Source organism: Euprymna scolopes, chromosome 5, assembly GCF_053919585.1.
Source record: "Euprymna scolopes isolate OS-2025 chromosome 5, ASM5391958v1, whole genome shotgun sequence".
In the NCBI taxonomy this organism is placed as follows: domain Eukaryota; kingdom Metazoa; phylum Mollusca; class Cephalopoda; order Sepiida; family Sepiolidae; genus Euprymna; species Euprymna scolopes.
In genome coordinates, this window is record NC_136486.1 from 150050421 (window position 1) to 150077429 (window position 27009).

At 32.3% G+C, this 27009-nt stretch overlaps 1 protein-coding gene across 1 annotated transcript in view; it reads left to right on the forward strand.

Moving 5' to 3' along the window:
* LOC145277017 (dual serine/threonine and tyrosine protein kinase-like) overlaps positions 1 to 27009 on the forward strand; it is a 168310-nt gene that overhangs the window by 112672 nt on the left and 28629 nt on the right. The window contains 6 exon segments of the mRNA XM_080128621.1: positions 5317 to 5906; positions 6401 to 6603; positions 11196 to 11281; positions 13733 to 13816; positions 18157 to 18254; positions 20793 to 21001. Of these exon segments, the coding sequence (XP_079984747.1) occupies positions 5317 to 5906; positions 6401 to 6603; positions 11196 to 11281; positions 13733 to 13816; positions 18157 to 18254; positions 20793 to 21001 (1270 nt within the window).

Sequence of the window (27009 nt, forward strand, 5' to 3'; positions counted from 1 at the left end):
CGGATCATAAACTGTTACTCACGATTTTTGGTTCCAAAAAAGGCTTACTGACATATACGGCTAATAGACTGTTGAGATGGGATACATTATTACTGAATTATGATTTCAACCTGGAGTACTTGACTTCGAAACACATTTGCCATGCGAATAGCCTATCTAGGCTTATACCATTGAAAAGGGATCTGTTTGAAGATTCCATCATTGTCACTCTTCGGACAGATGGAGAAATAAAAATGATGATTGGAAACACAATCAGAGAACTCCCGGTGTCTCTACCGGAGATTAAAAGGGAAGCAGACAAGGATGACTTCATCTGTGACATAAAAAATAAGATCGCCACAAAGGGCGATGTTCCGGAAGTATTTTTGCTTTGCGATGAGGTTTTACTATATGGCGAAAGAGTGGTGATTCCCAAATGTCTCCAAAAACGAATTCTACGGGATTTTCACACAGGATATCCTGGAAAAAATCGTCTGCAGAGTTTGACGAGAAGCTATGTCTACTGGCCTAATATGGACAAGGACATCAGTGAGAGGATGGACTGGTGCACAGGCTGTCCCCTTGCGGCTAAATCACCACCGATTACGTTTAAATCTTGGCCAAAGACTGACCAGCCATGGTCTAGGATGCACATCGATTTTTGTGGGTCCGCTCGAGGACAATTTTTACTTAATCGTAGTCGATAGTTTTATCAAGTGGCCTGAGGTATTGAGGTGCAGAAGACCGACAACTGGAACGACTATAAATTTCTTACATGAACTGTTTGCGCATTTCGGTGTAGTCGATTGCATCATAAGTGATAATGGAACACAGTTTACATCTGCTGAGTTCAAAAGTTTTTGTGATACGTTCCAAATTAATCATATCACCACTCCCCAATATCATCCTCGGTCGGGCAAGCGGAACGCTTTGTGGACATTCTTAAAAGAGAACTGAAGGCTCAAGGGACCCAAACAGATGAAGCACCTTCAATTTCTACACGTGTATCGGATTACACTCAACCCGAACACACCAACAGCAGTCTCACTTGCAGAAACGATGTTTGCAAGGAAAGTGAGATCCGTTTTTGATAAGCTCTTACACAAACAGTCAAGGCCATTAGTGACCACTTATGTACCCAGTAAACGTTTCATACTAGGTGAAAGTGTTTTTCAAAAGTTATAAAAACAACACATCATTCTGGGAGGTGGGTACAATTACTAACAGTCGGTGACATGATATATATCATCCAAGGACCAACATATACCCACAAACGTCACCAGAACCAACTAAGATGTCGATCAGTTAAAACCAGTGACAGTCCACTATTGGAATATGAGCCTGTAGACACTGTCTTCAAAACTTTTGATCTTGAACCTCCTCAACCAACAGCTGAACTACGGCGGTCGTTCCGTAAGAGAAAGGTTATCGAGCCATTGATGGTAAACCCTAAAAGGAAGAGGTACTGACAGCTTTTACGAACAAAAAGCTTGGGAGGGGGGTGTTGGAGATGCCCCTCCATGGGATTAATTGACTATCTCATGACATCATTTCCTCTGGTGACATCACTTCCGGTATTGAGTACCAGGGCTCGGCAGTGAGAGATTGGCACTCGGCCAAGGAGATCGTGTGCAATGCCCTACTGTTGAAGAATGGTATTGCTCAACCTGCTTTGGCTGTAGTATATGTGATTGCATGTGTTTTCCTAAAAGTCCGGTGTTCCTTTCGTTTATTACCATTTAACTCCATAACAAATATACAGTTGATTATAGCAAAAAATTATTGGGCAAAGCATATTGCACAAGAAAATATCTGTACTAAGAGAGATGAGGTCAGAAAAAAATCCAACAGATCAGATACAGAAATATGTGGTAAAATATCTGCAAAAGGACTACAAGTGACAAACTTAATCTAAATTCTCACAGACACACCAGGTTTAAATGGAAACAGCAAAACACGAATTCAGAGGAACAAATGTTTCCTAACAACAACGGATAATCAAGACAACAAAACACAACAGCAGACAAAGTGTCTCTTCGATTGCAGCGCATGCCAGTATTTAGTGCTACGTTCGCCCCTCTCATATATAAAGGCTGCATCATCGACTGTCAGCAGCAGTTTGGTGGTGGAGGTTGTTCTACATCTTGCATAATTAATTTCATTCTCTTTTTCCTAACACAGTAGCAGCTCACACGAATGTCTTCCTCCTTTCTTTCTCTTACAATGGCGTCAACAAATAATGCAAAAGGCTTCGTCTTTCTCATAGCAGCATAAGCCGGTCGCACAATGATGGCAACAAACATCATAATTACAAGATTTTTCTAATTCTCTTCTCGGAACCTTTTTAATTAATTTCAATTTAACTAACCTTGATGCTACAGGACCTTTCGATGTTTTCTTCTCGGAACTCTTTTTTGCAGCAAAGACAATTCTAATTAATGCAGTCTGAACTTTTTGGAAATTTCTCATCAAGAGGATTTGTCATTCAATACGTTTCATCAATAAATATTTAATTTAATATTCAGTCTGCCTTTTTTGCTACCATTCACTATTTTTGTTATTGTGACGGTCATTGTCGAATATTGAGATACGATATCTCATAGCATATTACATTGGCAACAGAAGTATCCAGTATGATTGATGCCAGATAGTTAGAATATGCTGGTGTCATTCGTGTTTATAACAACTGGTATCAAGTCACAATATAACATATCCAACCAATAATGCCACACATATCAATCTGGATAAACTGGATGCAGCACATAAAGGCATCAATCTTGTCCGTCAATAACAGGTGACAGTATTACATTTGGTCACTGATCCAGCATGCGTACATCAGTGGATATCTCACACCCTGACTGGAAAAACACATAAAGATGGCTGGTGAGATGCTAGTCATGCTTGGGAACACAGAGGGTATTGGTCAAAGAATATGGGTTGACCATTGATGTAATTGTAGTAAAATCTTATCAAAACTGTGCAGATTGTCTCACTGGAGTGCTGCAAAGGTGGATTGATCAACATAAGAAAGAAAGACAGTAAGAGACGGTGGTGGAAACCAACTCTGTGGACGTCTGAGCATGAAACGGACATTATACTTTGCCAGATCTGTCTACCCAACCGGAATCAAAGAAATTGTCAGCAGTTGTAAAAGCTTGTAGAGCCTACCAGTCAATAGATCCAGCAGCAGTTGATTGGAAGAAAGGAAACCTGAGCATGGAGGAAAACTAGAGCAGATTCGTAATGGACATTATGATAGGCATTTCCTAAACCTCATTAGTTGTGGTTTTTCTAGGTTTTCAATAAATCAGCTATTACATCGGCAAGATGTCACTAGTGCCATTCGTCAGACGATTTTCTTTGAATGGCCTTGTTCAAAGGGAATTATCTGATGACCACACTACCTTTACGTACAGGTGCTTTGTGTGCACCAGCAGAAAATGGAATCTTAGAACACAGGCACTGAAGTATTAAAACTTTTGCTGCCAGAAAAAAAAAAAATCAAACTTGTTCTGTGTTGGAGGCAGTCTACTGTCATGTCATGTCCAAAGATCACCTCTGGGTAAGAAGCATTGAAACCAACCTTCCACTTAAACCATAGAAGACTGCAAGAGTGTAGAGATGATTTACACTCCCCATTTTAATTTTAGTTACTCGTTATTCTAGAATTATTTTGTGACTCTTTAATAATTATCATTGGAAATGGAAGTTGATAATGTCACGATTTTATAGATGTCAGTTAAGCATAGATGAGTAACCTCCACTTTTTTTTAGTGGAATCATGCTATTTTGTAAATCATAAAAAAGTGGGATTCTGCTTTTTATTTGAATTCAGAAAAATCTTTTCTTTTTTTTTTTTTTTTGTCATTCCGTTGATTTTATTTCTCTTCCTGTTTCTTCCTCTATCTTTTTTCTCTCTGTCTCGATTTGTTTGTCTTGGGGAGGGATGTAGAAGACTTTGTTTAATCAAAGAATAACTCCCCCCCCCCCGCTCTCCCATATACATACCTTTTGTCTTGCTAACGGCCATGTTTTTTCTTGTTTATTTCTTATGAAATAAACTTTCAGCATTCCTTCCCCCCCCCAAAAAAAAATTATTTTAAATGAATTTAACAAATATAAAGCAAAAATTAAGTGACAACATATCAGTTGATATTTTCAGTATAAAAAAACACCTTTTACTTCTATCTCAAAAGAAAATATTACAGAAAGACAAAAAACAAACTAATTATTTAAAATGTATACTTAGGGATCAGTTTCACATATGAATTTAACATAAAATGATACCCCCACCGCTTCTTTGAAATAAGTTATGTAAAAAAATGCTTATCCAACAAAGATGAGAATAGTATTTAAAATGATTGTAATCTTTAAGATTATTGTTTGCGCTTAACTTCCGGTTGCTCTTTCATTTTTAACTGATTTTTACAGTATGTTTTATTTATTAAATTGTTGGATGAAAGTAAAGAATAGATAAAATAAGTGGTAAACCAGAAGAATAGGTGACTAAGTCTGCAGCAAACAATGGTAGATAAAAAAATATTCTATTTTTCTAAAAATATAAAATAAAAACAAATTCACAACAATAAAACAATAGCATTTTATTATTACATGCAAAAATAATTGTATAATGCACATTTTTTATCAGACACTGTTTGCTGCAGACTTCTAATCTAGCATTTAAGGGTAGTTAATTTTTTTTTTTTTTGCCTTCAGAGATAAATTCTACGTTCATTTTTGTTTGTTTTTTTGGGGGATGACATTCTATTTTTTCCCTTTTTTTTTTTATTTAGGTGATTACATGTTTTATAAGATTTTTTTTATTGGAGAAGGACACTCAAACTTAGGATTGATAGTAGGGTTAAAGAAGTATTTTAAGGATAGTTGTCATTCGAACTTAAGGTTAGTGGCAGGTTTAAAGAAAGGCTTTTATGTAGTCTTTCCACTAATCCCACTGATGTAGGGTTAGTGGTAAATTAAGAAATTAATTTTTTTTTTTATTATTAAACTTTCATTGTGAAAAAATCCCCCGCCCATCCCAAAAATCACACTGAATTTATTTCCCATAATAGAACATTTTTGGTTAATTGCTGTAAAAAGCTAGAATGGCCTCAAAATGGGAAATCATTTTATGTTAAATTTCATGAGCATCTCCTACCCCAGATTGGAATAATAATTTATGTGTTGGAGGATGGAATCACCCGCCTCCTCCCCCGATCGGGGAAAATTCATCTCAATTTCAGTTTTGTCGTTGGTCACTCATCACTTGTGATAACAAGGATTTTATTAATTTTGTCATTTTTTATTCATGTTTTCCTTTTTTTTTTTTTTCATTAGGAAGTTGAAGAGTTGACTCTTCTGCAACAGTTATCCAGCCTTCAGCCGGTGCTGTTTGTCCATGTACCCCCACCTGGTCAGCAGTCAATTGATAACGACCCTCCTGATGGTGCACCAACTGAATACAATCTGAAAGAGGCCAACTCATTGGATCCAAATTCTCTGAATACCAATTCCAATAACCAAGAATCAAAACAAGGAAATATTGAAAGTGTCCTCACACAACTTGACAGTCTCGGATATACGGACTTTCTGGAACGACCAAAGAATCTCTCTGCCAACTTTTTTGAGGTTGAAACGTGTGTTGTTGAAGATTTGAATGATTTTAATCAATCACTTTTGCAATTTACCGAAAACATGCTCAAGAGTTATTTGGCCAATGCCTCCTCCATGCTGTACAATGTTCACTCTCGTTGTCTGGGGACGTTCATCGTATCTGCTTTTGATATGACACGAGAGTTGTTAATTACTCCGAAAAAGTTGGCGTATGCAGAAAAAAAGGAGCATGAACTTTACCAGGAGTTGATGCAATTGATGCCTCAAAACAAAATGAAAGCACTGACGTCATTCAACAAACAAAGCACAATTTTTTGGTTTTATATTTTTTACTATTTTTTATTTATTATTTATATAGGATAAACTTAGTTTTAAGACATAGGGTGTGTTTAATACTTAATTTTCCTATTTTTAAAATTTTCCTATTTTTAAAATTTTCCTATTTTTTTAATTTTCCTATTTTTTTAAATTTTCATATTTTTTTAAATTTTCCTATTTTAAAAAATTTTCCTATTTTTTAAAATTTTCCTATTTAAAAAAATTTTTTTTTTTTTTTTTTTAAATGTTCCTACTTTTAAAATCTTCTATTTTTTAAATTTTCTATTTTAAAAATTTATTTTTAAAGTTTTCTATATTTAAAGTTTTCTATATTTAGTTGTTTTCTATTTTGTTTGTTTTTAGTTTTCCCATTTTTAAAATATTTTCATTTTTTATGTTCATAAAGTTAGTTTTAATATGTAGGGTTTGTTTTCAATTTAATTTTCCTATTTTTATACTTACAAAAGTTTCCATATTTTCATTGTTTCTCAAAGCACCATGAAGAATACAAATAAATCTAAATTTTTTATTTGTTTTCAGGTGTGGAACTGACTGAAGAAGAAGAACTGAAGACTGCTTCTGATGTAAAACTGTGTACAAGTCAAATCCAAAACTTTGTGTTAAAGGAACTCAACATTGGTATTGCAGATAAATTAATTAATTCTGTTAATGTCCTCAAAGAACTCTACACAGGTAAGTTTCGCAAACAGCGTAGAAAATGAACTTTGGGTTTACTTTGTTACAGTCTTGTAACTCTCACTTCCAATGTTTGTCCTTTAGTCCTCACACTCCATGAGCTATGTTTCTGACAAATGGGGAAGAATTGTTAGATAGTTTTTGACCTTGAAATGGTATTTTTTAACACCTTACATCAAATGACTTTATGACTTGTCTGGAGCAATTTTTATAAAATATAAATAAAAACAGACTTTTTTTGTGCATGTTTGTTTTGTTCTGACCTTAAACCTAAGTCTTTCACCTTGATTTCAAACGTCTTGTTTATCATGAGTTTAATATGTTGGAACTTTATAGATTCTAATTTTTAGTTTGAACAAATCTTTACCCCATCCGCTAACATATTAATACCATCTTTCATTTTTATTGAAACCTTAAATATCTTTCTCTCACTATGAATATGAAAATCGCTCCAGACAAGGTGTGAAGTTATTGGTAAGAGAAAAAGTAGTCAACAAGAAGAGTTCTACAAGCTTGCAAGAAAATATTGTAGCAGAATTACCAATAACCGAAATGAGGGGAAATAGAGAGCTTACCTCGGATACGTCTGTTGTGTTTCGGCCTGAGCGGAAGAGAGAGTTCCAAGATGGCATCCATGGGTTTTTATTAATGTTTACTCCATGCAATTATCGTAGAATATGTCTGCTCTCGCGCGATTATGCAAATACATAATTCCCGCCCGCTATAAAGGCAGGTCACTGGAAAGCAGTCGAGCGGCGTCCTGCAAATTGGGTGTAGGTGGTTCTGGCAATTGGATTGTGCTTTGTGACGAACCACGTGTCTGTGAGAAGCGAGTTTTCTTTCTATTTTTTTTTTTGTCTTTCTCCATGGTTGATTATTATAGACAAGAAATCCCTCTCTTCTAGAGGTGGGCGATACTATTTCCTATCTGTGTTCCTGATTTTTTTTTTTTTTTTTTTTTTTTTTTGCCTACTACATTTTGCTTCAAATATTGGAATAGAAAGCCATATTACAATGAGGTATCAAATCAGTTATTTGATGGAGACCACAAGACCAACGAGACAAACAAGCTGGAACAAAGGAAGCAGGAAATAAGACAATTCTGAAGAACACATATCATAATAGTATGTATTAAAAAGACTGAGATTAGTAACATCACATCTATGAGAGAGATTGCAGAGAAAGATATATTTCTGTACCTTATCAAGAATCCTCAAATGGAATAAAATTATTACTTTCTCTCCTTCTATTACAAGAAATCTCATGACATTAAGATGTAAATAGCATTTTCTTTGTTATTAAATAATTTGATTCTAAATATCATGAAGTTTTGTCTGTCCGCCTGCAGCGTTTTAGTTTTAAAATAGAATTTCCATTTGCAGATTGAATGGATCCGTTTGTTGATTTTAAAATGTGCAATAGTTAGTCCCCCCCCCCTCTGCTTTTACTGTACAGGCCACTTAGTTTTGGGAAAAAAGAATAGTTTTGTGCTGGTCTTCCAGAATTTCCCTTATATTAAAAAATCAAAAATACAGAAAAGTCTATAATGTATGTACCCATGACAGAAGAAAAAGATCATGTTCCAAAAATGATGTAAATTGATCAAGTAAGTATATTTTTATAAAGAAAATCATTTTTAAACGATTTTAAGCGATTAATAGGAAATCATAAGAATTACAAGGCTGATTTTGTAAATTTGGATTATTGTCGAGTTATCTCCCTTTATTTTTTCACGATGGCAATGAGAAACAATTCTTTCTCAGTTATAAAATTTGATTTTCTCGGTTAAAAATAAAACTACATGATCAATTGATGTGATTATTGGAAAATGACATTTTGATAGATCACTGGTATGTTTATTATTCAGATTTTTTAAATTTTTTATTTGTTTTTAAATTCAGGGTAAATTCTGGGAAAGAACTGCTTCTTCTCTAAAAATCTTAAAACTAAACAAAATATTTTCATAAATGAAGTTGGGGATATTCTCATTGAAACTCTTAAGATCACCAAAAATGAATTGTGTTCTCTGAAATGTATGGGATACATTTCATGAAGACATGTGCAAAACTTGACAGTGAGAAAAACTATCAACAATCAAAACTCAGATGCATCATAAATTTTAAACACCGGTTTATTGATCGTTGAAAAAAGGTAAAACTGAAAGAAAGATGAATAACAGTTTGACGAACACGTAAATAAAAACTGGAGACAATAATAAAATTGCAGAATAGGAAATATCGGATGTAAAAATATGGACAGAAAGTGAAAAATACAAAATTTTTTATGATACTTGGTGATAGTCGATAAATATGGGCTCACAAGTAGAAGATAAACAAAGTTCATTAGATAAAGAACACAAAACTAAAAAAAATATTAGTACTATTTAATTCTATTTGTAGAGAGAACAAAATACAGTATTCCCTTATTTGCAGGGTTAAAGAATGTAAACTGTGAATAGCAAAAAAACGTGAATATTGGATGCTGTTTTAAAACTGCAAATATGTAGGGGATTATATACAATCTACTCAATACTTCCCAAACACTTTCTAAAGACATTCTTGCTCATTAATCTCTACTATTATAGAAATGGAACTTTGTAAGTTCGTTCCCTATGGATTCAAAAACGACCGGGTCGATTTTTTTATAAAATTTCACACAAAAGTACTTTATGTACCTGGCAGTGTTCTTAGATAGGTCTGTGTCGAAATGTCTTTGATCAGTATGAATAATTGATAATCAAAATAATTTAATGAAAGAAGGAACAGGTGGTTTTAACCAAAATTAACATCTTACACAACCTAACATCACAAGCGCATTGGATAAGTTTTATTACCACACAAGCTGAAAAGCCCAACATATAAAATCAACAGTAGGTTCTTTGATATGACAGGGGTGCGTTCAAAATTAAGGTTTCTGTTTAAAGCACAATTTCACAATGATACTTTTTTAAAACTTAAATTCAAGTTATTATCACCGCACAACCAGTAATGCCAGGCATATAAAATCAACAATAGGTTTTTTTTATATGAGAAGGGCGCATTTGAAATGAATGTTTCTGCTTAGAGCACAATTGAAGTGTGATACTTGACTTTTGCATCTTAAACTTTAATGCAAGCCATTATATAAAAAAATAATTTTATAAAATCAAAAGTATGTTCTCTACTGTGCAATGTAGACTACAACATATTGTAAACTTAGTCACTGCAAGAGGCATGTGAAGCTTTCTCCAGGTACAATGGGTTCCCAATTAGAGCTTACAATGAATCGGTTTCATTGAAAAATGGGCTATTTCATCGATTTTGATGACAATAGAAATATGGGAGTATGAAACATTCGTTTATCATCGTTTAATCATAGACAACATCAGGTCACCCTGCTAGTACAGTAATGTATTAATATTGCCAACAATTATGCATTTAATTAATGTAATAATGCTATGTAAACTCATTTTAATTTCGTACTGCAACCATATTTTAATCAAAACGAAATGGAAGTACAGGAGGATAGTAACGCTGCATAAGATGGTTACCCATACTGTATTGTAAATTCATTTTCTATGCATGCAACATATGTATTAGCATTGACAGAAAGTGGAACAAATTTAAAGGCAAACTTACATAAATACAGTACACTAAATTGGTAACACTTTTCACCGAGTATTCATTTTTATGATGTTATGATGCTAGCCCACTATATTGGCATATGATGCGTTAGTGTTAAGAGCCTAACCTGTGAATATGCATGGCTGTGACCGGGGAACCTTAAATGGGATATACTATGTTTCTACCAATGATGCTAAAAATGTCAGAATAGTTGAAGAAAGTTTAAATTGCACCATGTGGTGTTGAAGCAAACAGTTGCCATGTAAATCGAATAGGCACTGGAAGGATCTCACCAATGATGAGTCTGAGGTAATCCCCTACGAAAAAAAAATGAACTACGGGAGATAAATGTTAAGGGATCTATACTATGTTAAAATAGAAAATAAAACTTATTTCTGTTTTTAAATCCTTGATCAAACAGTATTATTTATGCATGTGTGAAATTTTACTCGTAACGGTTCTAGTAGAGTTTTGTCTTAAACAACTAGTCTTAATTAAAGTTTATTCTTTTCGATGATTAATTTTATTTTTTGTTTCAAATTTTAAAAAAAATGTTTTGTTTTCTTTAATGTACGAGAGTTGTTCCAAAAGTAAAGCCTCCTATTTTTTTTTTAACTCAAAAACTTGAAGAGCTACAAAGACAAGAGTTGTATCATTAAAATAAGTAAGCTTTCGTGCTCCAGAATTTATTTTTCTACATCGTCACCACCATTCTCAATGCAAATGAAATTCAATGGCGCATTTTTGTTTCTGATGCATGTCCCTGACAAGGGTTACTTTCTTAGAGTCTCACACCATCAATATCTGCAACACAGAGATGAAATTTTCAGGTCATGAATTCAGAAGTTTAATCATAACAATACGATTTGCAATCCTCTCTGATCCGTTTAGCAGAATATAATTACTTTTGGAATGCCCTTCATATTAAACCCTTTTAAGTTCATTTGAGTGTTCAGTTCATTTTGTCTTTTTTTTCTCTTATTTTAGGAACCTTGACAAGAACGTTAGAAAATCTTGAAACATGTGAGTCTGAATTTACAGATGGTGCTAAAACGACAGATGCCTTGAAACAAGTAAGCCTTAATGGAGAAAAGCTTTTTTGCTCACGCACCTCCTCAAGCAGCATGTATCTTCTATCTCTCTCTCTCTCTCATATATATATATATATATATATATATATATATATGTGTGTGTGTGTGAGAATGTGTGTGTGTGTGCGTGAGGACACTTCTCAACCTATATACTCAACAAATTTTTGATCTACAGACTTGAAATTTGGTACATTGGAGATTCAGACATGTGGAAAACTTGATCTGATTTCATCCAGAAAAAAGGCCTGCTCAGGTGTCAAAATTGGTACTTGGGGTCTTAGGATTTTTATCTGTCAACTGTTTCATAACTGAGCATGCATGAATCGTTCACATGACAGTTTGTTTATGTTAAGAATAAGTAGGTTTGAAAACACTATTTATAGATCATGTCAAGCTGGTCTTGATTCATTTGACTCACTATCTTTAGGTTTTGGTTTTAGCTCAAGTATTTTTTTTTTTTTAAACATAATACTCGCATGCACATGTTTCAGTTTCTTTCCATTTTTTTTTTTTTTTTTTTTACTTCATTTTTTTAAAAGGAATTTGATATGTTTGATACCGGGCAACGCCAGGTTGTGCTAGAGTATATACATATATATATATATATATATATATATATATATATATATATATATATATATATATATATACACACACTAAGCTACCTGTGAATCACTTCCACTATTTGTTCAACTTCTATTTCATTCAAAAATCCATAAACTCTGATGTGTAGATATATCTTACAACTTATACTAAAAGAGAAACCAGTGAAGATTTAACAAAAACAAAATTTTTCTGCTTTCTAAACAACAACAACAACAACAGGAAATTTGTAGATTAACGCCTCCAGCTAAATCACTATCCTAAAACGAAATTCTACTTTAAGTGATTACATGTGTACACGTTAAAAAAACTTCCAGGAAGAAAATATTTTAGAATTTTCAGTGGAAGATAAGTTTTGTATATGAGTTTATCTTGAGATGATTCTCATTTTCAGGACATAATAGTTTTTTTATGAATATTCACTAAATTTTTTTTCACTAACCCTAAGTCCGACTGGCAGAGTTGTAAAACTATGTGTAATGAATTTAAAAAGAGTAGATCATCACAAGAAAAATAAAATTTATCTTTCATTGAAAAAATATTTTTGTTAACTGCTCAAATATCTCTGAAATAAGAGTTCATTTAATATTTAATTTTTTATTTTATTTTTAAGCATTTTTCTGAAACATAAATACTTCATTCTTATGAAATTGTTGATGTGTGTTTTTTTTTTTTTACTATTTTGAAATTATAACATTTTGTTGTGAATTCTAAAATATTTTTTCTGTTATTTTTTCAGTGTGCTCATAGCTAATCACCTAAAAGAAAAAAAAAGAGTAGAATCACACTTTAATTGGAGGATTTTCTCATGTAGTTATGTCTTTCTTAATTTGGCAATCTTAATGTTTTCCCTTTATGTATTGTATCCAAAATGTTGATAAACTCCTTGTGCATTTTAGTTTAAACAGCAAAAATACAGTATAACATTAATTATTTCAGAGAATATACACCAGATAATGACCAAAGGTGGTAGAAAAATAATTTAAAAAATAAACTTGCCCAAGCATTACAAATCTTTTAATATTAAACTGTGAACTCTCTGAGGCATGTCATATAGAGGTTTAGGAAATATGTGTGAAAAAGGTTCAAAAGGTTTGCTAAGGAGATAGCCAAATTAACTCTAGAATATTTACTTTGCTTACTATAATTTCTCAATAAAAACATTAAGTTAGATTCCTTGAAATCGGTGCTACATCTGTGAATGGGATTCATCACCTGCAATATTCGTCCCTTAGACTGATGGTTTAAATTTTCATTTTGTAGTGTGAAGAAAAAATTCAAAAAATCGTTATTGGAATCGAAAATCGGGTCCAAATTTTTCCGATTCCAATACGCTAAAATGTTCTGATTCATGATTCCGATTAATCATCCCATATACGAGTAGATGGTTTCCCTTTTCTCTACATACATGGTCAGCCATACTATGTTTCTTATTTTATCTGTTATGTCTTCCTTGATTTTCTTTTTTTTATTTTATTTGATTTTTTTTTTCAATTTTCTTAAGTTGAAGATGAGGCATCCTGCCGGATGCAAGACAATCATCCGCTATTTCATGTATTCCAACTAAGAAATCTTTTTAAGATTATAACTGTGAATTAAAGTGCAATCATTTGAATCCCTCTTGCACTTAGTTCACCAGGTGTATTTGATAGTTTTAAAAATTATTTTTCATGAGTCCAGTTGCTCCTATAATAACTGGAACAATAATGAAATAAAGTGACAAGTGAAAGGACATCAGATTACAAAAATATTATTTGTTAATTTCAAAACTAAATTCAAGATATTCTCCTCTTTTGTCATTCATTTGATTTTGTTTTGCTTTATTTTTAGATCTTGAATGCTGCTTATCAGGTGGAAATTACATTTGAATCAAGTTCAACATTTATGCGTTTATTACTTGAAAAGATGAAACAGGTAAAATTTTAATCAAATCATGTTTGGGTTGATCGTTGGCTTTTTACGGCATATCAACCCTTCTTAGGTAATTTTATGTTGAAACGACATATATTTTATGAATTAACTATTGTCCAGTTTTCTCCCAATATTAAAAATTATAATTGAGCAAAACCTTCATTCTGTATGTACCTGTTTGGTTCAAAAAAAAAAAAAAAAAAACTGTACGTGAAGATTTATGCAAATTCATTCAGTATTTTTGTTTTTATAAAGAAAAAAAGAAATTCTGAGTGTGGGAGAGAAAAGTAGCTTACACCAGTATCAATATAACCTCCGGTTGGAGGGAGCCCTGCCACCTCAGAGATGCAGTAGAGAAGTAAGGGCTGAAATTGTGAAGCGGTTTCTCCTGATGATCATGCTGTTAACCGCTAAGCACTATGAACAGCACATTAAATTATATATTAAAATCAAATTTGATTGTTAAACGATTTTTAACCAGTATTATTATGATGATCGTGAGATATTTAAACTTGAATTAAAGTTTGAATTATGCCCCTTAGATGTTGACCTTAATTTAAGCAGAAAATGGCAAATGTGACATTTTACCGTTAAAATGTGTTTGATTTTGTTTAAAAAATACTTGATGAATTTGTGTAATTTTTGATCTACTGTTTCTTTTTTAAACTTAATATGTACATAACATTTTTTGTGCCATTTTGTTTATTTTCTTTTTACGGGTAGTTTTTAAGATTAGGGTGAAACTGAATAAGCACCAAATAGTTTTTACATTTTTTTTTTTCTATGTATACATTTTATAAATCTGCAAACAGTACCTTTACAAAATTGACATATGTCTCTCTTCTATACATAAAAATTGACCAATGATGTTGTCTCAAAAATCATGCTAGAAAAAAGAAATTACATTTTCATTTAAATAGCCTTAACAGAATATTGACAAAAAAAAACAAACAAAAATAGTGGTCATGGGTGAATCCGCTGGTTTTCAAATTAAAATCATTCTATTGAGCTAGTCGCTAAACATATAAAAATCAGAATTTTAACATTCCATTCAGCTTGGATAGAAATAAGTTTGCTAACACACTATTACATTCAACTTCTCCATTCTAGGGAAAGCAGATGACTATTTCCCAACTTACTTGGTCATATGCATACACACACTGAACTGCAAACAAAAAAGCGACCGTAATAGAGGTCAGTGTACCCAATGATACAGGGCTTAACAGAGCTGAGAGGGAAAAGATAACAAAGTATCAAGGACTTATGTATGATATGAAACGAAATTGGAAATTAAAAGACATTTCAATTATACCAGTCATCATAGGAGCAACTGGGCTTATGAAAAAGAACTTTAAAAAGTACATAGCAAGCATACCCGGTGAACCAAGTGCAAGTGAAATACAGACGATTGCACTGAAAGGGACGGCTAGAATCCTGAAAAGATCTCTTGGTTGGACTCACTAAAATAGGGGTAAATGTCAGACATCTAGTTGGATGTCCCATCCCCTAGAAGAAAAAGTCTAAGAAAAATGAAAAAAAAGAGACAAACTGTAAACTTGAACTTGAGAGAATTTGAATGCCTACTGGAGAGAACTTGAATGCCTACTAAACACTGTCCTCGAGTGTCTAAGGTCTCTCTGTACAGGATTTTGTCAGAACAACCTGGCATGAGGATACTTTTTCCGTAGAAGTAAACCTTGACCAAATATTCAAAATCACATAGTATTCGCTGCCCAAATAAGATCTCTTCACTAGGGCTAACCCACATTAGCTTTTACGAGGAATGGTGCACCTTCTTCAAGTGATGTTACCTTAAGTAATAACATGAAGCTGGATACTCCACCAGACAAGATAAATTCTTGTCCTGGAATCCAGTAAGACCAAGAGACCAAAATGAAAGATATACTACAACGTAAGAAAATGGTTAATTGGGGAGAGGAAAATTATGTTTTCAATTTCTTTATTAACTCAGTGTTTGAGAGATAAAGAACTTAAATGGAACATTTGAATATCTATGTATCTCATATAGAGTTTAAGTGTTAGCCCCAGGTTGTGGGCCCCTTGGTTTCTGAGAACTTTGACTGAAGTAAAATAAAATAGAAGCAAACACATACACCCGATGCCTAATTCTTTGGCACTGTTAAACATACACACGACAACACATAGCATACAGACAATAACAGAAACAAATATATTGACACATACACTTATAACTCTTGTTGCCTTCTTCTTTGAACATTTGCTTCTTGTCCAGAATTCCCCTTATATTAAAAACAAAAATAAAGAGACATCTGTATAATGTACGTATCTGTGATGAAATGAAAATATCGTATTCTAAAAATCACATGAATTGACCAAGTAGCTTTATTTTTAAACTAGCTGGAGCATCCAGCCTTACTGGGTTGAAACATATGCTTAAATATATTTTAATTCATGCAGATTTTGTATTTATTATTACAGAGCAAATTCTCTATTGAATGAAAATATATATATATATATATATATATATATATATATATAGTACTGATTTCAAATGTTAAAATAAAAATGACTTGGTGCCATCAGCTAGAATCCAAACTAAAACATTTAGCACTCCAGCTGCATTTTCTACCTGTTGCTAACCCGGCAGATAGATAAGAAAGATTTAAAATTAAACCACTTCAAGCTATGATTGGATTTATGCATCCACTATTTCAACTTGCCAACATATTTCTGTACATGTTTTTCATCTATCAAAACAAAGATGTTATTCATTATAAATCATCCTTGGTGTATGATTAATATTTCCAGTTAATTTCGGTGTTATGTGACCAGTAGTTTAAAAGTTTATTGGTTAAATATTTTTACACACACACACACACACACCTACTGTTTTATTTATATAGATAAGAAAATCAAATCCAGGATCCAGATGTTAGTCATACAAATTGGACAAACCGAACTATCCAGATGTGGTTTATCATTTAGCACAAAAATATGGATTTACATCTCGAGCTCACACACACCTTCCACCAAATTCTATCTCCAAAGAAATATTTTACACAAGCTCACTAATAGCTTTTTTACTTGACTTTATTCATAGGTTTTTCCATTAATTCTACTAATCTTTCAATAAATTCCTTCATGTGCTGTCAGATTATTGTAGCTAACAATCTTCATGAACCCTAGCCTTTTAAATATGGAATCGAATTGATATACACATTGATGATATATGAAAGTGAAGGCAGGGGGTTGAAGACATGCGTTGCTGTAATATAAAAATGATATAATAGATGTGTAATGTGATAAAATTAGATCTGTTGACATTAAAGGATTAAATCTGAATCACATAGGGAAATGTGCAGAACAGGAGATTTTTTTGGTATGGTAATGTACGAAGCATGGATAGAGTTGTGGAATGGTGCATTCACACAAATCATCTGCATCTTCAGTTCCTCGCAAATAATTGAACAGTTCCCACACTGACATCAAACTGTGCACTTACTGTCACTATAGATACATAATGGTTCTTATCCATGAAATTATTTATTTGGCCGATCAACTCTGGTGTTCTGACTTCCTTACTCCTCCCACACCTCTTATCATTTATGGAAGGGACCACGTGAAGGATGCCAACATCTCCAAATGAAAATGTTTCTGCGGGATGAACTGAAGTTGAACTTGGCACACCCAGGTTGTCAATCCATATCGTTAACCGTTTTAGCAACCATCATCTTCCTGATGGTGGTGGTGGACATTTAATTGGTGAAAGCAAAGAAATATTGCATTGTAGAAATTTTTTTTTATATTAATGGTTCTCGAGAGGGTCACTATGTTTTAGAACTTTTTATATACTCCCTAGATTATAATATCTACGATTTGCGAAGGGATGTCATCTCTAGATTTATTTTGATTGACTTTTATAAAATTCACAGTCTTCCATCTTTTCGCGTGTTTGTATAAATAAAGCGAAACTCAGCAAAGCTGTCAGCGGCCTTTCGTGTCGCGATGTCTTGAAAGCAATTAGCTTTGATCAACGTGGGGAAAACCCTTCATATCAGACAATTGCTATTCATTTTAGAGTTCCCCCAATTCCAAAGGTTGCTAATGTATTGAGCACTTGTAAAATAAATACTGAAACCGTTTGATCAGAGAACAGTTGTCTGAATAATCCAATGATTATGATGATGATGATTGATATTTAGTTGGAATGACTTGTTAAAAACAAAGAAATATTGCATTGTGGGAATGTTTTGATGCTACACTACATTGCAGTTTTTAACTTAAAAATTTAAATGTTAAATTTTTAGAAATATATAAATCCAAAATTGATATGCCTTTATCTTTTTTTTTCTTTTTTCTAGTTAATTTTATCAATGCCTTGGAATACACCCCCACGAATTGATCTTGCTTGGAAGCGAAAGGTGGCCATCGACATGCTGAACAATTTATGTGAAACCAGGTATATGATGTATAAGATAATTGTATTTGTGCAGTCAGTTTACTGTTTTAGTTTTATTACACAAGGTGTCTAATGTATTGAGCACTCTTAGAAAAAATACTGAAAATTTACCAGAAAAGGAGATAAGGGTTCAAATCATTTGACCAGCGGTAAAGTTATATAAAGTACAGAAAACACTTTGGTAAAGGGCACATTCTCCAAAGAAAAAAATGTGTGTGGATGCATGCAATTTAAAAATATGAATATAGCTTGGAACATATTAAAAAATTCTCACCTAATTGTTTAATGATTATGCCCCAGATGGTACGCTTCGCATTAACTTTGAAAATTGTAAATAACCAAACTCTTATGAATCGTGGAGATATTACCTTTTAATGAGACGATTCCAATATTTTTCCAGATTCTGATACAATTACCAATTCCATACTAATTTTCCAATTCCGATACAATTACCGATTCCAATTCCAATTCTTTATACATATTTTTTTTACTACATATTTAACTATAAAATGGTTGTTTTGTCCTAATTACCGTAAAAACACACCTGTGAGGGGGGGGGATGATCTATAGATTTTAGTTTTACTGGAAGTTTAAACCAAAAAATATTTATTATTCAATTATTACTACCAGCAGCAGAAGATTTATTTTAAAAATAAAATCAAATAAAAAATATAATTAAAGGAATCGTTTTTGGCATTGGAAAATAGGCACAAATTTTTCCGATTCCAATACCCCCCCCCCCCCCGCCATTCTGATTTTACTGATTCCCAATTCTGATTAATCGTCCCAACACTATTATCTTTGTGTAAAGAATGAAATGCAATCCTCAACTTGAAAATAATTATTTAATTTCATTGCAAATAGGCAACAAAAGACAATGTAAACAACCTTGTTAGCAAGATCCTGACTTCTCGGGCTTGTTTATGCTATCTTTAAATAAAACATTTGGAAGCGTCTTTAGGTCTATCGTTATTGAAGTTTGATACTATGTGTTAAATACATCAATCAGTTACATTCTCATGGTACTTGTTGCTAGTAAAAACGATACTGGTACAGTTTGTGACCCATGGTAAACAAGAGTTTCTGTTGGCATCTTCTGTTTATATAAACAGCTGGAAGATGCCGAATGAAAACGTTTCAATCTTAAAATCAAAACCAGGTGTCCCTATTAAACAGCAAAAAAACAATGAAAAAACATTTAAAACAAGAAAAAAGAGAAAGAGACATTGTATTTAAAATTTTAAGAAAAAAAATTTTTTTAATGAAAATTTTTTCAGTAATAGAAGAGCTGTTTAAATTAAAATACATAAGTTTATAAACTCAATACCTTGCAGATTTAAAAGAAAAACATAAACAAACATTTATTTGTTTAAAAAGTAAACTTTTCGATGATCATAGCATTTTTATCATCATCAGTTTGATTTTTTTTTTTTCTCCTAATTTGGACATTTGAAAATATCGTTGAAGACCAGACAAATTTTACTTTTCTTGTTGACACTGTCATGAGGAAGGAAAAAAGAAAAAGACAAAAACAAACTGATTCTGACAAAGATGCTATGATCGTTGAAAATTTTATTTTTAAGCAAATTAATATTTTTTTTTTTTTTTAAATCTGTTGTATTGGCTTTCTAAACTTTTGTATCTTTTCTTGGACAAAGAAAATATTATGAAATAAGTGTTATATAATCTTTTTCTTTTTTTTTTTTCTTACAAAAAAGTTAGTTTGTCTAATTTTTTTTCTTGTTTCCAAAACGTTTTTTTTTTTTTTTTGTACTGGTACAGCTTTTTAACCAAACCTGTAACAGTTTAGGTTCAGAGTGAAAACAAAATGATTGAATTTTCTGTCGTAAAGCACTGAAATTCAATATCACTTTAATCAATTATCTTAATGAATTTTATAATTTACTAAATTCACAATTGCTAATTGTTGGCTGCTGCAATCTGATTAAATGCATTGGCAGCTTCCGGCTGTTTATGCAAGCTGACAAAAGATGCTAAACTTTACTAATACCATAAAAATTCTTGCTATGTTGTGAAGCTCCCCATCCAACTTAAACTGAGGACAGATTACTATAGCACAACACATTCCGATTTTGATACGGATGATGGTAAAAAAATGTAGTCTTGGGTCTTGCATTTTGACCTTTTACTGCCAGAATATTTTTATGCAATAAAAATTTTTTTCAATCATGAAACCCACATCTGATGGAAATTAGTGTGCAACTGATGTATGAGCATAAACAAATCCCTCACTCACTTGTTGAACCATGCATAGACTTGTACTTTGAAAACCAGTTCGGTCGACAAGCCATAAGAGTAAGAAAAGTTTTTTATTTTTTTAATTTTTTTTTGAAAGGTGACTTAAAACTACAATTTGGCGATAAAGGGTCAACTGAACCTCTTACAAATTACTATCTCAGAGATTTGCTATATTCTAAACTTATCAGAATGACTTTAATGTTTATTCCTATTAATGTTGTCAAAATAGTTCCTTAATGAAATGCTCATTTCTCCTGTCTCTTTTGTGTTTTTTTCCAGACTTGCCAAAAATATAGCTTCCCAAATTCAAAACCGTTTAAACAAATCTCATTCTTCATTTACTGCTGCACTGAAACAACTTGAATCAAAACATTGTGGTCGAATGGACAAAATTGAAGCTGAACGGATAAGAGTACGGAAGATCCATGCCCCCAAAGTTGCAAAACTAGCATTAGAAAGTTCTTCTCTCAAAGACATGGTTCTTTATGGTATGTATGTGTATTACATATTTTACACAAGTTTTAAAGTTATGAATCTTACAATAGATTCAATATTACATGGCTGTTATATCTACACAGACATGACTGAAAAGAATAGACACAGTTAATTTTAATAAACATATAATTTATAGAACAAAATCAAAAATAATTTAATAACTAATACTTGATTCACATACTCTTTGCTGTTTTTAATGCTAGGACCCTTCTAGGCATGGCATTGATCAATTAACGAATATCATCTTGAGGAATTTCTTGCCATGTCTGACGCAATAATGCTAAAAGTTCAGGTTTAGAAGATGGCTTCCTTTTCTTTGTGAGAAGGTTACATTCTAATATGCCCCAAAGGTTTTTTTAATTAGGTTCATATCCAGAGACTGACTTGACCATGGAAGTTTATTAATCCCATTTTGGCACAACCAATGTTGTGTTGCCCTAGCAAAGTAACAAGGAGCTCCATCTTCCATAAATAGAAAGTTAACTTGGTTCATTTTACCACTTGAGAATGTTGGTGGGAGTCCTTTATGTAATACTAGCATGGGTGTCCAGCATTGCCCGGGTGTTTGGAGGTGTGTGTTGAACAAAAAAAAAAGTGGTAGTAGGAAGTCAGGCTCGAACCCGTACTGCAAAGGAGATAAAAAACATGAAAAAAACGTGAGGTAAGTGACATAGGTTAAATTAAGGCTAGATAATCGAAAAGAGGCGATGACTTTAAAAAATATTGATGAAAAAAGCAATACCTCCCTGTAGAAAAGTGCCCAGTTGAGTGAAGAAATGAATGTTTTTAGCCAATTTTTTGGTATTTGTCGTCTGAAGGGTCGAGCTTCAAAACAATACTGATCTTGTGAAAATCTGTCGCCTCTGTCAAAAGTTTTAGGCAGACATGCAAACATACATACATTTATATATTTGTAGCTTAAATTTTCGACCTAAACTGATTAAAAAAAACTTGCCCTATCTCTGAATACTCTTTATGTAAAATTTCAAATGTTTAGACCAGAAATTGTCTTTAGTAATTTGGTAGAGACCGTAGATGTCAAATTTTTTTAACTTTGACCCCTATTATGACCCCTTAAAATTTATTGTTTTGGGCTCAAATCAAGTTAAGTTAGATCCATGTCCAAAATCTAAAATTTCAAGTGTTTAGACCCAAAATTGGCAGAGGAGTTTGGTAGAATTGTCAAAGGTCAAATCGTTGAACTTTGATCCCTTAACAGCCAAATTTCTGGCCGAAAATGGATTACAAAGATTTTCCCAAATCTCAGTACCCTGTATAGCAAATTTCGAGTCTGTAGACTAGATTGAAACTTATTTAGCAGAATTGACGTTTCCTTTGCACTGAGCGACCATCACTCCAAATTGTACCCCATACCATAACCGAAAACTTCCATGTTTCAGTGTTGACTGTAGTCTTTTTAAATCAAACTCTTGTTGAAAGAGTCCCCATATCCTTTGAGGGTTTTCAATTCGCATTTGAGTTTACCAGAAGAACAAATTCTAACGTCTGAATAAGTCCCATCTTCTTGGAAGTCAGCACAAATGAATGCCAGTTCATATATAGGCCAGTAAATGTTGGCTTGCAGTAGACTGTTGTAAGAAAAGAACTCTTACTGCGTTCAGCTAAAATGTCCAGGAAAGGCAACCAACCATCATTCTCGTTTTCCATAATAAATAACGTTGTATGGAGAGAGTTAAGTTTGTTGAAAAATATTTTAGCCTCATTTTTAGAGGCAAAAGTTGCAAAGGTGTCATTGATGTATCTAAAATATATTGATGGCTTCGATACATCATTAAACAATACCAACTCATGAAATCCCACAAAGATATCAGTTAGTACAGGACTGAGGGGACTTTCCATCTGAACCTCGTCGATCTGACTGTACGTTACATTGTCGAATCTAAATTCTACTGCTTTAGGACAGATCAACAGGAGTTCAAGAAATATGTCCCTGGGGAAAGGTGGGAGTATTAAATTACTATTGTAAAGAGAGTCAGCACAAATATTAATAGTTTTTTCTAGTGGGACATCTATATACATAAAAGGCAAAAGTGGCGCGCACGTTTTTGTATGTCCAAGAAAGGCTCTTTTCGGGGGTGGGGGTTCTCGAGAGGGTCACTATGTTTTAGAACTTTTTATATACTCCCTAGATCATAATATCTACAATTTGCGAAGGGATGTCATCTCTAGATTTATTTTGATTGACTTTTATAAAATTCAGTCTTCCATCCTTTCACGTGTTTATTGGTCTTTTTCGTATAAATAAAGTTTTGATCAATGTGGGGAAACCCTTCATATCAGACAATTGCTATTCATTTTAGAGTTCCCCCTTTTTCGGGGAGACAACTGAAGCTGCCTGCCAGGACACTAGATATATAAATGTAGGCAAATTTGGACATATTTTATTGGTTTGAAAATATTGTTTTTTTTTGTTTGTTTTTTTTAAACCAATTGTAATAAAATTTTAACCATAGAAGAGTATTATAATGCTCAAAAAGCCTGCAATTTTTATGTAGTTACATCCTATGGAACCAAGGATAGGAGAATTTCAATATTCAATTTGGCTAGAAGTACATACATATATATATATATATATATATATACGAGCAAACAGTCAATAAAACATGTAAAAAAACACTTTGAAAAAGAGTTAAAAACATTTAATCTGAAAAGGAAGCGCTTGATAAGTGGATAGTCCTTAATCCGTGGAGTTTCGAAGAGTTTTATTTTATATATATATATATATATATATATATATATATATACACACACACACACCACCTTTTTTGGCAATTTTATAAGTTCCAAATCTCAGCGACTATTGATAAGAATTTAACAAATGAAGGCTTGTTGGAAAGCTAATGACCAAAATTGTGTAGTGGGCTATGTGACATTTGTCCTTAAGGTCACACATTAAGGGATCATCCATCATCCAGAGCCTATTTTTGGCATTTTTTACAGCCATGAAATGTTTTAATCATAGTCATTTTTTTCCCTAGTTTTGCATATAAATTACAGAATATTGATATTTCCCCCAAACCTCTGGCTTTGATGGGGGGAGGGGGGGACTAAAACTTGCTGCTATGGTTTCAAATGGTCTGAAATAACAGCAAGGTGAGACTTGATTCCAAATATTTCTCATATGTTATATCACCCCTCTTTGGTTTTCATACATAAAGTAAATTTCATAATGTATAAGGATTATTTGATACTAGAGATATTCGTAATCGTACCCTATTTCCAAAAAAGGAAAGAATATTTGGAATTAAGTTTCTCCTTGCTGTTATTTCAGATCCTGTGAAACCATAGCAAGTTTTAGTTTCCCCTCCATCAAGGCCAGAGATTTTTTTTTTTGGGGGGGGGGGGGTATATCTATATATATAAAAATGTCTAATATATATAAAAATGTAATTCTTGGTTTGTTTATTATTAGTAGTCTAAATAACCACTGAAATGATTGCTTCGACATTTTACTATACCCATGTGTGTGTTTATATATCTCTTTTTAATTATAACATTATACTTAATTTTTCTTTAATAAATAGGTGGTTTTCTTTGTACCGATGGGCCATTTATTTTTATTTTGGGACAATTATTTATCACCGCCTGCCGTCACGTGACATCACTAAAAGGATCTTTTGGTCTCACCACTACATGCCGTGGTCTAGCTTAATATAAAACAGAATGTGTTTACAATATCGGTAAATTTTCAATGGATTTAATCACATGATTATTGATAATGTAACCATATGATTGAAATTTAATTTAAATTAACCACATGTGGTCGCTTTCCTATCAAATATTCATTGAAAAATGGTAGGTATGGGCAAAATGAATACCGACGCTCAAACTGTATAAACATTTTCACCCCTCCCTTTACTTAAAAATTCACCAAAAGTCAGGAAATTAACCAATTTTAATGAAAATTTCAGTATTTATCAAATAATGATCGTGGAATATAATGGACTAATTATTTTTACTTAAATCTTGGTGAAAATTTATTATTTTGTTTAAACAAAAAAATACCTTTACTAAAGTTATGATTTTCAGTAGTAAATAAAAAACGCAAGAATTTATTTTTGCTTTTTTTTATATAAATAAAGCATTGCAATTTGTAACAATAAAAAAAAAATTTACAGGAACATTACGAAAATAGCCCCTAAAGTCCGTATTAATGAATTCGATATAACTTAAAGAAAAATTAATTTCTTGCACTACCGATATTACCATTGAATTAAGCATTGTTTATTTAATATTTTCACAAAAAAAATTATAATAGCAAAAATATTTCAATTTTTTTAAATTACAGATTTCGCATAATTTTTATATGCAAGATTTTAATAATTTCCTTGCTCGCAAGAATGTGAAACTTTCAGCATAACATAATTTTTATATAATATTGGCCAATAATTAAAAATAAAATTTAATTTAAAAACAGAAACATAAAAAAATAATTAAATTAAAAAATGGTAAAATTTATACAAACATTTACAATAGAAATGTACGGATGCCCATCTGGGTAAAAAAAAGAAAAGAAACCCAGCACCCCTCCTTCCTTTTAATTGCATGACATCATTCTCAGACAGCTGTCTCAGATTTTGGGCCTCTGTATATTCCGTATTTTCAAAAGTATGGTTTGTTGTGCTTATGTGAACGGCAAAAACACTCAGGTGTTTTTTTGTTTTTTTTAATTCAATATCTTAGGACTTTACTAATTATCTTTGAAATAGACCCGGAAAACTAATATTTATCTCTAAAAGGATTTTTACAATGAATTTAACTTAAAAATTTAGCTGAATTGGTAAGCTCGCTGTGAAGACATTTTTCATAACTTTTTTTTTTTCACATGTACAAATATTTTTTTTCCTTTGGGGAACTAAGTTTAGTCCTTAATCTTTCAAATAGAATCAAAAAGTTGTTGGAAACCTACAAAAAAATTATGATAAATCGGCTTTCAAAACTATGTCCCCCCCCCCATCCTTATTCGTTTATTTTGCCCGTACCTAAAAATGTATGTTAGCAGCAAATCGACCATTGTGGATCATCTTTTTACTATTCAGGAAATTCAATTAGATTCCTATTTCAGTCACCTAAATTATTTAATGTGAAATGAGTTAAGGAATTTATATTCAAACTTAAATATTTTTTTTACTTAAAAAAGAATAACATTAATACACTAAGTTAGGTAAAATTTGCATAGAATGCTCTGCTTTACGGTTGTTGTAAAAATAGAACAGAAATTTGAATTTCGTTCCCTTTTAAATTCGGTACATTTTTACATTACGTTCAACTCGTCGTTCACATTTGACATGTCAACTTTTATAGGTTTTCGGATATGCTGACAAAGTTAGGGGTGTCTATTCCGAAAGTCGTTCTTAATATGGGGAGGTTTGGGGTGTCTATTCCGATAACCTTTCTTAATATGGGTAAATTGGAGTGTTTATTCGTTGTAAACGTACTCAACAACTTATAAATGTCGACATTTCCAATGTGAACGGTAAGTTGCACTTATGTAAAAAATAACAAAAAGATATACCAAACTGACTTTTTTTCATTTATAAATGGAATTATTTCCCTTTCATTATTAACTTTTTTTTTTTTTTTTAAATGTTTTGTGTTTTATATATATATATAAAGTACAATTGTTGAATGTTGCTCGTTTGGGGGAAGCACAATTAAAAAAAAAAGATTAAAACGGAGCGGAGTAAAACAGCGCATACTCTGCAAGTTTTATCGTAAGTTATAAACATCTAGATCTACTTAAATTATATTAGAAACCGAGCGACCAATAAAAATCTGGTAGCTGAGTGTCAAATCTGCTTAAAATATTGAAAAAAAAAAAAATCGAACCTCTCCCAAACATACTGGCAATAATTTGGTTTCGTCCTTACCTTGAGTGTTTCCAATAAAGGGGGATTGATTTACTAGGATTTCTATTAGAGGCTGAGAACTTATTAAAATTATTTAATTGTTGAATGTTTTGCACTTTGGTTAAATTTGT